Genomic DNA, 17,969 nt, shown 5'->3' on the forward strand with positions numbered 1-17,969 from the left:
TGTCGGGGGAGGGGGAACAAAGAGTGTGGGCGGGGCTCCCGTGTCCGCGCGCCGGGCGGGTGCGCGCTAATGCAGTGACGTCACAGCGAAGCGAATTTATTCCGATTGGTTGATTTAGGACGAGCTCCTTTATGATGTCACAATGTGGAGGTTGGACAATGAGCTTCAGACTAAAACTTCCTTCTCTGGGCAACATCTGGGAACATCAATGTCTCCCCCTTTCATCAGGTCATAAGATTTCGGAGCAAAACTAGGCCATTTGGCCCATCGAGTCTGCCCCACCAGGATCTCATCCTGGCCTTAACTCGACAGTCCTGCCACTTCTCCATAACCCATCAACACAGTACCAATTAAAAACTCCTAAATTTACTCACTGTCCCAGCTCCACCGCACTCTGGAGTAGTGAATTCCACAGATTCACAGCCCTTGGGAGAGGCAGTGTTTCCTCAACTCTTAGAATTTGCTACCTCTTTTTAAAAATAATCTTTATTGTCACAAGTTGGCTTACATTAACACTGCAATGAAGTTACTGTGAAAAGCCCCAACAGTAACACCACCTAACTTTTTTTTGACAAACAATTTTATTAAGACATTTTGGCACAATAAACAACAATAATATAAAACAGTGTGCAAAAAAACAATCGTTATAGTGCAAGAAACCCAGCTCCCCTCCCACAAGGACCAGCCTAAGTACCCCCCTAACCTACATTACCCTAACCCCGCCCCCCGCTGACGATTAATTTTCCGCGAAGAAGTTGATAAATGGTTGCCACATCCGGGCGAACCCATACAGCTTTCATCCAGACCGAGAAAGCCTGCCATATCTGATAGACAGGCCTCCGACTTCGGAGGTTTTGAGTACCTCCATCCCAGCAGAATTCGTCGCCGGACTACCAGGGAAGCAAAGGCCAAAACGTCAGCCTCTCTCTCCCCCTGGACTCCCGGGTCCTCCGAAACCCCCAAAATAGCCACCTCTGGACTCCTCACCACCCCTGTTTTCAGTACACAGGACATAACATCCGCGAACCCCTGCCAATACCCCCTGAGTTTTGGACATGCCCAAAACATGTGGGCATGTTTCGCCGGCAGCCCTCCCGAACATCTGGCGCACCTGTCCTCCAATCCGAAAAATTTACTCATCCGGGCCACTGTCAAGTGGGCCCAGTGGACGACCTTAAATTGAATCAGGCTGAGCCTGGCGCATGTTGTGGTCGTGTTCACCCTACTCAACGCCTCCACCCATAAGCCCTCTTCTATCTCACCTCCAAGGTCCTCTTCCCACTTAAGCTTCAGCTCCTCGGTCTGACTCCTCCGCTCCCATAAGTTCTTTATATATATCCGAGACCCTCCCCTCCCCCACCCATCCACTGGACACTACCCTGTCCTGGATCCCCCTGAGTGGCAGGCGTGGGAAGGACTGAATCTGCGCAGAAAGTCCCGCACCTGCAGGTACCTGAACTCATTCCCTCTCGCCAGCCCAAATTTCTCCTCTAACGCCCTCATGCTCGGGAAGCTCCCTTCCAAGAATAAATCCCCCATCCTCTCAATCTCAGCCCTCTGCCATGCTCAGAACCCACTGTCCATATTCCCTGGGGCAAACCGGTGATTATTGCAAATTGGGGACCAAACCGATGCTCCCATTCCCCCCATGTACCTTCTCCATTGGCCCCAGATCCACAATGTCGCTACCACTATGGGGCTCGTGGAGTACCGTGCTGGTGGGAGTGGCAGGAGCGCTGTAACCAGGGCTGCCAAATTGGTCCCCCTGCACAAAGCGGCCTTCATTCGCTCCCAATCCGACCCCGCACCCACCATCTACTTCCTTATCATAGCTATGTTGCTGCGGTGCTGAGGACCCGGGTACAAATCCCGGCCCTGGGTCATTGTCCGTGTGGAGTTTGCATATTCTCCCCATGTCTCGTGGGTTTCACCCCCACAACCCAAAGATGTGCAGGTTACGTGGATTGGCCACGCTAAATTGTCACTTAATTGGAAAATTAAAAAAATAATTGGGTACTCTAAATTTTTTTATTTTTTTAAAAATCATATTGGCCGCCCAGTAGAAATTACTGAAGTTTGGCAGCGCCAGCCCCCTTCCCCTCTGATCCTCTCGAGCATCACCCTCTTCACCCGCAGGGACTTTCCCGCCCACACAAATCCCATAATCATTTTATTAACCTTCTTGAAAAAAGAACGCGGAATGAAAATGGGGAGACACTACAAGATGAACAGGAATCTCGGGAGGATTGTCATTTTAACTGTCTGCACTCTCCCCGCTAGTGTCAGTGGGAGCACATCCCACCTCCGGAACTCAGCCCTCATTTGCTCCACCAACCGAGACAAGTTCAACTTGTGCAGACAGCCCCAGTCCCGCGCCACCTGTATCCCTAAGTATCTAAAACTGTCCCCCACTAACGTGAACGGCAGCCCCCTCAACCTACCCTCCTGGCCCCTCACCTGGACTACAAACAACTCATTCTTTGTCATGTTTAGTTTGTACCCCAACAACCAGCCGAATTCCTTCAGGATTCCCATAATCTCACCCATCCCAGCCACTGGATCCGTGATGTATAGGAGCAGGTCGTCAGCGTACAATGAAACTCTGTGTTCCACACCTACCCCCGTACCAGCCTCTTCCAGCCCCTAGAGGCTTTTAGGGCAATTGCCAGCGGCACTATTGCTACCGCAAACAGCAGTGGGGAGAGGGGACACACCTGCCTTGTCCCACGGTACAGTCTGAAATAGTCAGATGTCGTCCTGTTCATCCTCATACTCGCCTCTGGAGCCTGGTACAACAGTCTGACCCAGTCGATAAAGCCCTCCCCGAACCAAAAACGTCCCAGCACCTCCCATAGATAGTCCCACTCAACCCGGTCGAAAGCCTTCTCAGCATCCATTGCCACAAGTACCTCTACCTCCTTACTCTCCGGGGCATCATAATCACATTCAGCAGCCTTCTTAGGATGGCCACCAGCTGCCTGCCCTTGACTAACTCGGTTTGATCTTCCATAATGACGTCTGGCACACAGTCCTCAATCCTAGCCGCCAAGGGCTTGGCCAGAATTTTAGCATCTACGTTGAGCAGAGAGATCAGCTTATAGGACCCACATGCCTCCAGGTCTTTGTCCAGTTTCAATATCAGCGAGATGGTGGCCTGTGACATCATTGGGGGTAACACCCCTCGGTCTCGTGCCTCATTAAAAACGCTAGCCAGCACCGGCCCCACTATCTCGGAGAATTTTATGAAACTCCACCGGATACCCATCCGGCCCTGGGGCTTTACCCGATTGCATGGCCCTCAAGCCCACCAATATTTCTGAAGTCCTGATCGGGTCCCCAACCAGTCTACCAATCCCCAATCCCCTTCCCACTTTTGGGAAGGTCAGTTCATCCAGAAAGCGTCTTATCCCCTCCCGCCCCAGGAGTTCTGAGGATTAAAGCTTGCTATAGAAATCCCTGAACACCTTGTTCAGCCCCGCCGAATCCCCTACCAAGTTTCCTGCCCTGTCCGTCCTGTCCCTATGTGCTCTGATTGAAATCAGCTCCCCTCTCACCACAGCCTTCAGCGCTTCCCAGAGCACCACCGCTGAGACTTCCCCTGTGTCATTGACGTACAGGTAGTTTTGCATACATTTCCTCACCCTCTCACACCGCCTCGTCAGCCAACAAACCGACCTCCAGCCTCCATTGAGGGCGCTGAAAACTTTCCTTGCAGACCTGCAGATCAACCCAGTGTGGGGCATGGTCCGAAATAGCGATCGCCGAATATTCTACATCCGTCACCCCCGCTAACAAATCTCTGCTCATGATGAAAAGATCAATTCGGGAATACACCTTATGAATATGTGAATAGAACAAAAACTCCTCCCCCGTCACCCGTCACCCACCCCCCCCACCCCCCCCTCTACCATCTCCAGAAGCCTTTTTTGTTGGTCCTTCAACCTCTCCATCTCCACCTCCCCCACCGTTTGGTGATCCTCCTGCTCCTCCAGCGCTTTTTCCAGCTTCTGGATCGTACGATCCTGGGCATCCAGCCTGTGCTCAGGGCCCTCGATATACTTCTGAATCGGGTCTATACTGTTCCGCTGCAAAGCATTAAAGCCCTCATGAATGACCTTCAACAGATGCTCCGTTGTTGGCTGGGCTGTCTGCATTAAGGGTCCGGACGTCGGCCATATTGTCCTCAGCAGCAGCTTGTACACTGCCCTTGTTTGCCCACTTCTTCAACTGTTTGCGATTCTTTCTGCTTCTTAATTCCATACACCTGTGTCTGGAGTCAATGCCTGAGTGCCTATGCCTTCCGAACTAGCACTCAAAAGTACAAAAAAGTTGGGGGGAAAGGTCCAAAAGCACCAAATGTGTGACTTACTCCTCCATAGCCGCCCCTGGAACCTCCACCTAACCTTTTTGAACACTAAGGGCAATTTATCTTGGTCAATCCTCGTAACCTGCACATCTTTGCACTGTGGGAGGAAACCGGAGCACCCGTACAAAACCTACGCTGACGCGGGGAGAAGGTGCAGATTTCCACAGACAGTGACCGAAGCCGGAATCGAACCTGGGACCCTGGAGATGTGAAGCAACGGTGCTAACCACTGTGCTACCATGCTGCCCATCTTACCCTCAGACTATTACCTCTTGTTCTAGAATGCCTGAAAGACGTGCGGTTAGGTGAATTGAACATTCTGAATTCTCCTTCTGTGTACCCTAACAGGTGTCAGATTGTGGCGACACGGGAAGTTTCACAGTAACTTCATTGCCGTGTTTTTTTTTTAAATTTAGATTACTAAATTCATCTTTTCCAATTAAGGGGCAATTTAGCGTGTTCAATCCACCTACCCTGCACAACTGTGGGTTGTGTGGACAAAACCCAGGCAAACACAGAGAGAATATGCAAATTCCACACGGACAGTGACCCAGATCTGGGATCGAACTTGGGACCTCGGCGCCGTGAGGCGGCAGAGCTAACCACTGCGTCACCGTACCGCCCCATTGCAGTGTTAATGTAAGCCGACTTGTGACAATAATAAAGATTATTAGTATTATTTTAAAATTTTAGAGTACCCAATTCATTTTTTTTCCCCAATTAAGGGGCAATTTAGCGTGGCCAATCCACCTAGCTTGCACATCGTTTTGGTTATGGGGACAAAACCAACGCAAACACGGGGAGAATGTGCAAACTCCACACAGTGTCCCAGAGCTGGAATCGAACCTGGGATCTCAGTGCTGTGAGGCCGCAGTGCTAACCTACTGCGCCACTGTGCTGCCCTCGATTATTATTATTATTAAGAGGGAGTAGCCTCTCCAAATCTACTTTTCCTTTCCATTTCTTTTCTCATTCTGAGGGGACTTTGGTGACTTGCAGCAACTGAAGCGAAAGGAAGTTTGTATGTTGCACACATGTTGAGTTCAGTATTATAGACATATTTTTGTCTTGCAGCCTGCATGGAGATTTTCAGGCCTCTGCCCAGGACAGGAAGCAGTGAGCATGGATCTGTCAATCAGCCTGAATCAGCACCTTCTGAGATTTGGGAGGATGAATATTACGTACAGTAGAGTGAGAATGGAAACTAGAATTGTCTGTTCTCAACTTGCATTTTACAGGATATTAGACGAAGATTTGAAGAAAAAAACGTCACTTCAGGATTTGGAAGAGTCATTTGGTTTATCGGGACCTGAATATCATCAGGAAACCATCACAGCAAAAGACGCCTCTGGGGTTAAGGGCTGCCAGTCAGGCAAAGGTATAGAATGGAAGTAAACACAGGAACGAAGCATCACACTGGATTGGTTCCAGGAGAATTGAGTGACAACTTCAGCGACGTTACCATGGAGTGTGGTTGTTCATTGTGTTAAAGTAAAAGTAAGAAGTCTTACAACACCAGGTTAAAGTCCAACACTAGTCGAATCACTAGCTTTCGGAGCACTGTTCCTTAGGTGAATGAAGAGGTGGGTTCCAGAAACATAGATACAGACAAAGTCAATGATGCAAGACGATACTTTTGAATGCGAGTCTTAGCAGGTAATTAAGTCTTTACAGGTCCAGACGGAGTGATTGGAGAGAGGGATAATTACAGGTTATAAAGAGGTGCGAATTGTCTCAAGCCAGGACAGTTGGTAGGATTTTGCAAGCCTAATAATGCAGAATCGCCGAGCAGAAACTTATAGCCAAGTTCCGCACACGTGAGTACGGCCTCAACCAAGACCTTGGATTCATGTCGCATTACATTCACCCCCCACCCCCCACCCCCCAAACCATCTGCCTGGGCTTGCGAAATCCTACCAACTGTCCTGGCTGGAGACATTTCACACGTCTTTAACCTGGGGTTACCCCTCTTCCCAGTCACTCCGTCTGGACCTGTAAAGAACATTTATTATTATTTCTACTCTTGTAATATTGTACTGTAACCATGTTATATATTTTCAGTAATCTCTTACCTCAAAGTTTATCTTTGGAATTAGTTGTTTTATTATAAGTTCTCTGTTTTTGTTTTCAATTAAGGGTCCCTCTCCCTTGGACATGTGCAGTTCCAGACCACCCATCCACCTGGGATAGAGCAGTTTCACCAGCATGGGAGGATTGTGGGAGCTGCGCCCGCCATTACTTGTCCAGAGCCATCTCCAACCTTATGAGACTCGGATGAAAAATGAGGGGGTGGACATTGACCCCAAACTGACACAAAGTACATGTGGGTAGTCACTGGATTTGATTGTGACGCCACCCCCCTCTCACCAAAACATCTTTTTTAAATTTAAAGTACCCAATTCATGTTTTTTCCAATTAAGGGCCAATTTAGTATGGCCAATCCACCTACCCTGCACATATTTGGGTTGTGGGGATGAGACCCACACAGACACGGGGAGAATGTGCAAACTCCACACGGACAGTGACCCAGGGCCGGGATCAAACTTGGGTCCTTGGTGCCGTGAAGTTAGACAGAATTCTGATTGATGAGGGAGTTGAGGATCATGGGGAACAGGAAGGAAAATGGACTGAAAGTTAAGATGAGGAGTGAATTCTTCACTCGAAGATGTGGTGAAACTTTGGAATTTTCTACTCCAGAGGACTATGGAGCCTCATTCATCAAGTATTATCCAGATCGAGTTGATAGGTTTCGAGATGTTGAAGTCACCAAGGGAAATGGGGAATAGTGTGGGGAAATGGTGCTGAGCTAGATCGGCCATTGAGCTCATGACAGGGTTGAGCAAGTTCAATGTGCCAAATGGTCGACTGCAGCTCCTATTTGCACTGGAAGCTCATCAGCGCATTCACACTGGGGAGAGACCATTCAGCTGCTCTCTTTGTGGGAAAGGATTCAGTCAGTCATTCACCCTGCGGAGACATCAGCGAGTTCACACTGGGGAGAAACAATTCGCCTGCTCTCAGTGTGGGAAGGGATTCACTCAATTATCCAGCCTGCAGAGGCACCAGTGGGTTCACACTGGGGAGAGGCCATTCATCTGCTCTCAGTGTAGGAAGGGATTCTGTGAATCATCCACATTGCCGAGACACCAGCAAGTTCACACTGGGGAGAGGCCGTTCACCTGCTCTCAGTGTAGCAAGGGATTGTGTTTCCTCGTACCTGCTGAGGCACCAACAAGTTCACAATTGATTACAGGGGTTGGATTCTGCTGTTATTGTTGCTCCTCAATTACATCCAGGACTGCATTTTGTTCATTCTGACAGTTGGTCAATGGGGAGGGTCGGAGGGTTTCTTTCTGCTGGACTGGCCTTCTCACGACTGATGCTTTTGAGCCTTGTGTCAAATTTCATAAGGATCACAGAGTGAAAGGGTGTTTGGAAGGTAGATGCCAGATAGTTCCTGTTTCTGTTTGGAACCCCAAAGCATGCAGGTTTAGATGAAGATAGGCTTTGGTGGTTACATGGTTCTGTCACAGAAGGAAACTGTCAAGCTATGAGGGGCAAGTTGATTGGGAACATACAATAAAATGTGTAATGATACACAGGCAATCGCATTTAAAGAATTACACATATTTATATAAAATATAGATTCCTTTCAGAAACAAAAATCCAACAGGGAAAGTGACGCAACCGTGGCTAACAAGAAAAATTAAAGATTCCATTAGGTCAAAGGAAGAGGCTCATTGATAGATTATAGGTTTATTGCTTCACTGATTTATTGGTACCTTGAAGAATCAATGCAGTATAATTCTTAAATTCAGTATACATACAGACAGAAAATGGAATATCCACAAGGCAAAGTCATTGTTTCATATAAAAATATGAGAATTGCTGTACAGCAACTTGATGTGTCAGAATCTAACACGGTTTCAAGAAAAGTTGCATAAAAGCCCTCGTAATGAATAAACCATTGTTCTACAAATACATGTAGTAGTGAAAAAGTATCGCAGCCTCAGCAACAGAAACATTCACAAAATGTAGCAAAGCCTGAGCAACAAGCAAGGTTAATGCAGAACACCTTATCTTCAGAGGATTGGTACATGTGGCAGGAACATGTAGACATTTAATTAAATTGATAGATATTAATGAATCTTAAGTAATGACCAATGCCTGGATAACAAATCATGCTCCAAGTGACGGAGAGTTTTTTGAATAAATCAGGAAGCCTCAGCTGAGAATTTGAAACCAATAAGGGGTTAGACCATTGATAAGAATTTCTTTAAGAATAAAGTTTCATGACTAAAGTTTCTTCTGTATTCATGCTTTATGAAATTATGAACCATCTATTGATTTCCTAATATTTTCTCATGTTTTTGTTTAACTCTCTTTATTATGTTTTGATGTATTATTTGATCTGCATTTTGATTTATTTTTATGCAAGAGAATCAAGGTGGATAATTAGCAATAAAGTTGTATTTTTGGACACCTCCAATCAACCAGATCTTGGTCTCATTTTTGAAGATAAAATAGATCTTATCACTCATATAGTTGCCAAAATAAGTGCAACCCTGAGGATTGGAAACTTGTTTGAGAATTCAGCAAAGGAGGATCAAGAAACTCATAATGAGTAAATAGAATGTGAGAGCAAACTGGGGAGAACTGGAAAAGCTCCAATAGGAATGTGAAAAGGGAAAGATTAGCAAAGACCAATGTGGGTCCATTCCAGGCAGAGACAGCAGAGTTTATAATGGGGAATGAGGAAATGACACAGAAACTAAACAATGTGTGTCTGTCTTCATGGTGGAAGATACAGAAATTGTCCCAAAAATATGAGACCCCCAAGGGACCAGTGAGCACGAGGAACTGAAAGAGATTAGAATTAGTGAAAAAGTAGTACTGGAGAAATTAATGTGGTTGAAAGTTAATAAATCCCCAAAAGCTGCTGCTCTACATCCCAGAGTGTTGAAAGAGGCGGCTGGAGAGATAGTGGATACATTGGTGATCATCTTTCACAATTCTATAGATTCTGAAATGGTTCCTGCAGATTGGAAGGTGGTAAATGTAACCCCAATATTTAAGGAGGGAGAGAAAAAACAGGGAACCACAGACCCATTAGCCTGACATCAACAGGAGGGAAAATGCTAAAATCTATTAGAAAGGATGTGATAACATACAAATTAGGAGCAGGAGTAGGCCACTCGGCCCCTCGAGCCTGCTCCACCATTCAATAAGTTCCCGGCTGATCTGATAGTAACCTCAACTCCACATTCCCGCCGACCCCCCAATAATCTTTCACCCCCTTGATTATCAAGAATCTATTCAACTCAGTCTTCAAAATATTCAAAGACTCTGCTTCCACTGCCGTTTGAGGAAGAGAGTTCCAAAGACTCCCAACCCTCAGAGAAAAAAGTTCTCCTCTGCCTTAAATGGGCAAGTTATTACTTTTAAAGTGACTCCAATTTCTAGATCCTCCCACAAGAGGAAACATCCTTTCCACATCCACCCTGTCAAGGCCCCTCAGGATTTATGCGGTTCAATCAAGTCACCTAAACAGCCTGTCCAATCATTCCTCATAAGACCAGCCTCCAATTCCAGGTATGAGTCCAGTAAACCTTCTCTGAACTGCTTCCAACACATTTACATCATTCCTTAAATGAGAGTAATACTGTACACAGTGCTCCAGATGTGGTCTCACCAATGTCCTGTATAACTGAAGCATAACCTCCCTACTTTTGTATTCAATTCCCCTCACAATAAACAATAACATTCTATTAGCTTTCCTAATTACTTGCTGTTCCTGTATACTCGCCTTTTGTGATTCATGCTCTCAGCCACCCAGATCCCTCTGAATCTCAGAGCTCTGCAATCACGCAGCATTTAGATAATAAGCTTTTTTATACTTCTGGCCAACAAGGACAAATTTACATATTCCCACATTATTCTCCATTTGGCAGATCTTTTCCCACTCACTTAACCTATCCATATCCCTTTGTAGTCTCCTTATGTCCTCTTCACAATTTACTTTCCTACCCATCTTTATATCATCGGAGCCGGAGTTGGCCATTCAGCCCGTCGAGCCTGCTCCACCATTCAATACGATCATGGCTGGTCAACCACTTCAATGCCTTTTCCCCCACTATCCCCATATCTCTTTGTGTTATTGGGATTTAGAAATCTGTGAGTCTCTGCTTTAAACTCACTCTGCGACTGAGCTCCCACAGCCCTCTGGGGTCGAGAATTCCAAAGATTCACAACCCTCGGAGTAAAGAAATGTCTCCTCCGAGACCGGTCCTAAGTGGCTTCCCCCTTATTTTGAAATTGTGTCCCCTGGTTCCAGACTCTCCAACCCAGGGAAACATCTCGCCTGCACCTCCTCTGTCTATTCCTTTATGGATTTTATAAGTTTCAATTAAATCCCTCATTCCTTGAAACTCTAGAGAAAAAAGACCTAGTATCCCCAATCTCTCTTCATAGGACAGTCCTGTCAAACCTGGAACAAGTCTGGTGAAACTTTGTTGCTGTTCTTCTGTGGCAATACCTTTCCTAAGGTAAGGGGAGTAAAACTGCACACATTACTCCAGCTGTGGTCTAAGCATTTCATAATGATCGATGTCAAGGCCATCGGACGGTATTCATTGAGGCACGTTGCCTGGTTCTTCTTTGGCACCGGTATGATGGTGGTCTTCTTGAAGCAGGTGGGAACCTCAGAACGGAGTAGGGAGAGGTTGAGGATGTCCGCAAACACACCCGTCAGTTGGTCAGCGCAGGATCTGGGTGCATGGCAGGGATCCCGTCAGGACCTGTCGCTTACCGAGGGTTCACTTTCAAGAAGGCCAATCTGGCTTTGGAGGCTATGACGGTGGGCATGGGTGTGTCCAAGGTTTGTTGGTTTCCTGCTCGAAGTAAGCATAGAACGCAGAGTTTGTCGGGGAGGGTTGCGCTGCTGCTGAAGACTCTACTCGGCTTTACTTTGCACCCATTATGTTATTTAAGCCTTTCCACAACCAACGAGAGTCCATGTCGTTAATCTGTGATTCCAGCTTAGTCTGGTATTGTCTCTTGGGAGTCCTGGTGTTGTCTCTTGGAGTCTGTGATGGCTTTGCGGAGGTCATACCTAGATCTTTTGATTAGGTCAGGGTCGCCTGTCTTGAATGCCTCAGACGTGCCCTTCCACAGGGAGTGAATCTCCCGATTAAACCATGGTTTCTGGTTGGGTAACGTACGTACTACCTTCTTTGACACACAATCTTCTACACACTTGCTGATGAAGTCTGTGACGGTGCTGGTATACTTGTTTAGGTTGGCTGCGGGGTTCTTGAATATGGACCAGTCCACTGACTCCAAGCAGTCACGTGGGAGCTCTTCTGTTGCCTCGGACCAGCGTTGCACGACCTTCTTAACCGGATTCTCCGCTTCAGTTTCTGCTTGTATGCCGGGAGAAGGAGCACCGTCTTGTGCTCCGATTTTCCGAAGTGCAGTCAGGGGACGGATCGAGAGGCGCCCTTGATGTTTGTGTAGCAGTGGTCAAGGATGTTGGGGCCCCTGTCGGGACAGGAGATGTATTGGTGGAATTTTGGCAATACACTCGAGGTTGGCCTGGTTAAAGTCCCCGGCCACAATGAACAAGGCCTCCGGGTATTCTGCTTCATTGTTATTTATAGCGGTTACAATTCATCAAGCGCCTTCTTCACTTCCGCCTGGGGTGGGATGTAGACCGCCGTGATGATCGCAGAAGAGAATTCCCATGGAAGGTAGTATGGACGGCACTTCACAGTCGGGTATTCCAGGTCCGGGGAGCAGTAGTTCGCCAGGATCGCCACATCCTAGCAGCAGGAGGAGTTGATGAGAAGACAAATCCCTCCACCCACTTCAGTCCTGGATGTGATTAACAGCAGGAATAACAGCAGAATTTAACCCATCATCACTTGTGAACCCTTTGGTGTCTCAGCATGTTGGACGACTGAGTGAATCCCTCCCCACAGTGAGAGCAGGTGAATGGCTTCTTTCCAGTGTGACCTCACTGGTGTCTCCGCAATGTGGATGACGTTTGAAACCTTTGTGCAGAGAGAGCAGCTGAACAGTTTCTCCTCAGTGTGAATGCGCTGGTGGGACATCAGTACCAGAGAGCTTTTAAACCCACTCCCACAGTCGGAGCATTTAAAGGGTCTCTCATTGGTGTGAGTGACATTGTGGCTCAGCAAGTGATGACCGAGTTAATCTTTTCACAGTCGGAGAGGTGAACAGGCTCTCCCCGGTGTGACCTCGCTCGTGTTTTATCAGGTTGGATGAGGTTCTAAACCTCTTTGTGCAATGAGAGCAGCTGAACGGTCTCTCCTCAGAGTGAATGCGCTGGTGGGACATCAGTAGCTGTGAGCTTTTGAAACCCTTCCTGCAGTCAGAGCATTCAAAGGGCCTGCTCTTGGTGTGAGTGACATTGTGTTTCTGCAGGCTGGATAATTCAGTGAATCCCTTATCACACACAGGACAGATGAACGGCTTCTCCCCGGTGTGAACTCTCTGGTGGCTCTGCAGTCTGCATAACTGAATGAATCCCTTATCACACACAGAGCAGATGAATGGCCTCTCCCCGGTGTGAATTCGTTCGTGTCTCCGCAGGTTGCCAATGACATTGAATCCCTTTTCACACTGAGAGCAGATGAAAGGCCTCTCTCCAGTGTGAACTCGTTCGTGTCTACGAAGGTTGCCAATATCAATGAATCCCTTTTCACACTGAAAGCAGGTGAAAGGCCTCTCTCCAGTGTGAACTCGTTCGTGTTTCCGCAGGCTGCCAATGTCAGTGAATCCCTTTTCACACTGAGAGCAGGTGAAAGGCCTCTCTCCAGTGTGAATTCGTTCGTGTCTCCGCAGCCTGACACTATCAATGAAATCCGTTTCACAGTGAGAGCAGGTGAACGGTCTCTCTCCAGTGTGAACTCGTTCGTGTCTCCGCAGGTTGCCAATGTCAGTGAATCCCTTTGTACACTGAGAGCAGGTGAAAGGCCTCTCCCCAGTGTGAACTCTCTGGTGGCTCTGCAGTCTGCATAACTGAGTGAATCCCTTCCCACAGTCAGAGCAGATGAACGGCCTCTCCCCAGTGTGAACTTGTTCGTGTCTCCGCAGGTTGCCAATGTGAGTGAATCTCTTTTCACACTGAGAGCAGGTGAAAGGCTTCTCTCCAGTGTGAACTCTCTGGTGTCTCTGCAGTCTGGATAACTGAGTGAATCCCTTCCCACAGTCAGAGCAGGTGAACGGCTTCTCTCCAGTGAGACTGCATTGATGCCTTTCCAGCTCGTTCGGCCCTTTGAATCCCTTCCCACAATCCTCACATTTCCATGGTTTCTCCATGGTCCGGGTGATCTTGCGTCTCACCACGTTGGATGATCAGTTGAAGCCTCATCCACACACACAACACATATACAGTCTCTCCCTGCTGTGAATGGTGTAGTATTTTTTCAGGCTGTGTCACTGGTTAAAGCTCTTTCCACAGTCAGTGCTCTGTAATAGTCCCACATGGGTGTGTGTGTGTCTCAGTGCTTTTCCAGACACACTGATGTTTAAAATATCTTGAAGCAGACAGAATAGACAAGCATTTCTCCTTCTAGATTCAAAGGCCGATGATCTTCAGTTCCCAAGAATTGAGTGACTCAGTCAGTTCTTGACATGATATTTAGTTTGAGATATCGGCCTCAAACTCCTCTCGTTCTAACTTCCTGCAAACAGATTTTACAATAGTAATCATTGTCAGTACAGGATAGAAACTCAGAACTGACAATTCTAGTTTATATCGAACATTCTTTCCTCTCTCTTTCCCTGAAATGCTCTAAATCTCTATCCCACACACTCTCCCTCTATTCTCACTCTGCTGTATCTAATATTCACCCTCCCAATTCTCCTGAAGGTGCTGATTCAGGCTGTTTGACAGATCCAAACTTCCTGTCCTGGACACAGAGACCTGAAAATCTTCATGCAGGCTGCCAGACAGATATATGTCTATGTTACTGGATGAAAGTCAAAGAGATCTAGGAGTACAGGTCCACAGGTCATTGAAAGGGGCAACACAGGTGGAGAAGGTAGTCAAGAAGGCATACGGCATGCTTGCCTTCATTGGCCGGGGCACTGAGTATAAGAATTGGCAAGTCATATTGCAGCTGTATAGAACCTTAGTTAGGCCACACTTGGAGTATAGTGTTCAATTCTGGTCGCCACACTACCAGAAGGATGTGGAGGCTTTAGAGAGGGTGCAGAAGAGATTTACCAGAATGTTGCCTGGTATGGAGGGCATTAGCTATGAGGAGCGGTTGAATAAACTCGGTTTGTTCTCACTGGAACGAAGGAGGTTGAGGGGAGACCTGATAGAGGTATACAAAATTATGAGGGGCATAGACAGAGTGGATAGTCAGAGGCTTTCCCACAGGGTAGAGGGGTCAATTACTAGGGGGCATAGGTTTAAGGTGAGAGGGGCAAGGTTTAGAGTAGATGTACGAGGCAAGTTTTTTACGCAGAGGGTAGTGGGTGCCTGGAACTCGCTACCGGAGGAGGTGGTGGAAGCAGGGACGATAGTGACATTTAAGGGGCACCTTGACAAATACATGGATAGGATGGGAATAGAGGGATACGGACCCAGGAAGTGAAGAAGATTGTAGTTTAGTCGGGCAGAATGGTCGGCACGGGCTTGGAGGGCCGCAGGGCCTGTTCCTGTGCTGTACATTTCTTTGTTCTTTTGTTGAAAGTGTGTGTAATATACAGACTGTATTCACTTACTTTCCCTCCCAATTTTCCTGAAGGTGCTGATCAACAAATCTAAACTCACTAAAACCTGTACAAGAGTAGAAAATCTCCATATAAGTACATTTACAGATTAGAGATGGGGAAATTCTTGAGGAAGAATTTTATTTAGTCATGGAGTGGTCATGACAGGGAACTCACTGCACACAAGGGTTGTGGAAGTTATTGAGATGATTCATAATTTAAAATAAAATAGGATGGTCACTTCAAGAAAATAAACTTGCAGGTGAACAGGGATATCGAGGGGGAATGGGACTGACTGGATTGCTGTACAGAGAGTCAGCATTGACTTGAGTTCCCAAATGGATTCTGTCAGTGCTGCAATGACTGTATGACTGGAAATATATAATGTAGGTACAGTACTATATTACAAAACTAGAAATAATAATACATTTATTTTATTACAGAACCACCAATAATATATATAATACGTACCATATAACAACACTAGACATATCTTTGTCCGATATTAAATTTTTAAAAATTAATTTACGGCATGTGGACAATGCTGGTCAGGCCAACATTTATTGCCCATCCCCAGTTGCCCTTCCAAAGTAGTGGTGAGCTGCCTTCTTGAACTGCTGCAGTCCTTGAGGTGTAGGTACATCCCCTGTGCTGTTTTTTTTTTTAATTTGTTTTTTATAAATTTGAATTACCCAATTCATTTTTTTCCAATTAAGGGGCAATTTAGCATGGCCAATCCACCTTACCTGCACATCTTTGGGTTGTGGGGGCGAAACCCCACGCAAACACGGGGGAGAGTGTACAAACTACACATGGTCCCAGAGCCGGGATCGAACCTGGGACATCGGCGCCTTGAGGCAGCAGCGTTAACCACTGCTCCACCATGCTGCCCTACATCCCCTGTGCTGTTCTGGAGGGAATTCCAGGATGTTGCCCCAGGGACAGTGAAGGAACGGCAATATATTTCCAAGTCAGGGTGGTGTGTAACTTGGAAGCAAACCTCCAGGTGGTGAGGTTCCCAGGTATCTGCTGCTCTTGTCCTTCTAGATGGTTGTGGGTTTGGAAGGTGCTGTCTGAGGAACCTTTATGAGTTACTGCAGTATATCTTGGACATGGTATACATGGCTGCTACTGCTTGTCGGTGGTGGAAGGTTTGAATGTTTGCGGAAGGCGGCGCAATCAATCAGGCTGCTTTGTCCTGGATAGATTCGAGCTTCTTGCGTGTTGTTGGAGCTGTACTCATCCAACAAAGTGGAGTGTATTCCATTACACTCCTAACATGTGCTTGTAGATGTCTGGTGGACAGGCTTTGGGGCATCAGGAGGCGTGTTACTCGCCATAAGATTCCCAGCCCTTGATCTGCCATGGTAACCACAGTATTAATATGGCTAGTCCAGTTCAGTTTCTGATCAATGGTAACCCCCAGGATGTTGGTTGTGCGGGTTTCAGTGATGGGAATGCCACTGAATGTCAAGGGGTGGTGGTTAGATCCTCTCTTGTCGGAGATGGTCATTGCCTGGCACTTGTGTAGCAACGGATGTAACTTGTCACTTATCAGCCCAAGTCTGGATATTGTCCAAGTCTTACTAAATTTGGACACGGACTGCTTCATTATCTGAGGAGTTGAGAATGGTGCTGAACATTGTGCAGTCATCCGCAAACATCACCACTTCTCACCTTATGATGGAAAGGAGATCATTAATGAAGCAGCTGAAGATGGTTGGGCCTCTGATACTGACCTGAGGAAATCCTGCAGTGAAGTCCTGGAGCTGAGATGATTGACCTCCAATCACCACACCCATCTTCCTTTGTGCCAGGTATGACTCCAACCCGTGAAGAATTATCCCCTGATTCCCATTGACTCCAGTTTAGCTGGGGCTCCTTGATGCAATACTCAGTCAAATGCTGCCTTGATGTCAAGGGGAGTCACTCTCACCTCACTTCTGGCATTCAGCTCTTTCGTCCAAGTTTGAACCAAGGCTGTAATGAGGTCAGGAGCTGAGTGACACTGGCGGAACCCAAACTGAGCGTCCAGGAGCAGGTTATTGCAGAATAAGTGCCACTTAATAGGGCCTTTGATGATTCCTTCCATCACTATGCTGATGATGGAGAGTATTCCGACAGGGAAGTAATTGGCTGGGTTTGATTTGGCCTGTTTACTGACCCCTTAAATGTCAGCCATCTCCTGGGGAAACCAGCCCTTTAATTGTGAACATTAGGAACAGACCATCCTTTTAGCCAGACAAATAAATGTGCCAAGCTGAGGGAGCAAAGGATGTCAATGTCTTTAAGAGAGAGAGAGGCCTGGGCCAACCTTTCCAGAGTCTGACCCTCCCTGAATTCACTTCCGTTCCCTTCAGTTGCTGCAAGTGACCAATTGAAGGTGAGAATGAGAAAAGAAATGGAAAGGGGGAGAAAAGAAAGTGTTTTACTCACAGATGTTGGAGACAGGAGTCTGTGTGCAGCTCAAGCTCATTCAAGGTTGGGGGAACAACAGCTTTGCTCGGCAAAAACCTCCATGTCCAGCTTCCGCATTGAGACAATGGTGGAGCTCTGATTGGCGGAGGGGCAGAGTCTTTCCGGTCCTCCAAATTTTCCCATTGGTCAGCATCTGAGCGGTAAGGTCAGCGGAAGAGAGCTCACATGCGCATGCGCAGCATCCCCACTCCCTGAGACATGCGCAATCCCGGGTCAGGGGATGGGAAAACCACCGACGGCCGGAACTGTCAGGCGGTTGCCTGGAAACCATCTCGAGGAAGTTTTGGGGGCGAGGAAACAGAGGGTGGGGGCTGGGCTCGCGTGTCTGCGCGCCGGCGTGTGCGCTCTAATGCAGTGACGTCACCGCGGAGCGGATTGA

General features: G+C 47.2%; 1 protein-coding gene across 2 annotated transcripts; it reads right to left on the reverse strand.

Moving 5' to 3' along the window:
* Positions 1–7,977: 7,977 nt before the first annotated feature.
* Positions 7,978–17,704, reverse strand: LOC140422302 (uncharacterized). Of its 2 annotated transcripts, none has more exons than XM_072507328.1 (2): positions 17,549–17,704; positions 7,978–14,073 (listed from the first exon to the last, which is right to left on the reverse strand). In XM_072507328.1, the coding sequence occupies exon 2, from the start codon at positions 13,706–13,708 to the stop codon at positions 12,533–12,535; it is 1,176 nt and encodes a 391-aa protein (XP_072363429.1). In that variant the 5' UTR covers positions 13,709–14,073; positions 17,549–17,704; the 3' UTR covers positions 7,978–12,532. The 2 variants fall into 2 exon arrangements, with proteins under 2 accessions (XP_072363429.1, XP_072363430.1); XM_072507329.1 differs by having other exon boundaries at positions 17,562–17,663.
* Between the last annotated feature and the right edge of the window lie 265 nt (positions 17,705–17,969).

Source organism: Scyliorhinus torazame, chromosome 5 (assembly GCF_047496885.1).
Source record: "Scyliorhinus torazame isolate Kashiwa2021f chromosome 5, sScyTor2.1, whole genome shotgun sequence".
Lineage (NCBI taxonomy): Eukaryota > Metazoa > Chordata > Chondrichthyes > Carcharhiniformes > Scyliorhinidae > Scyliorhinus > Scyliorhinus torazame.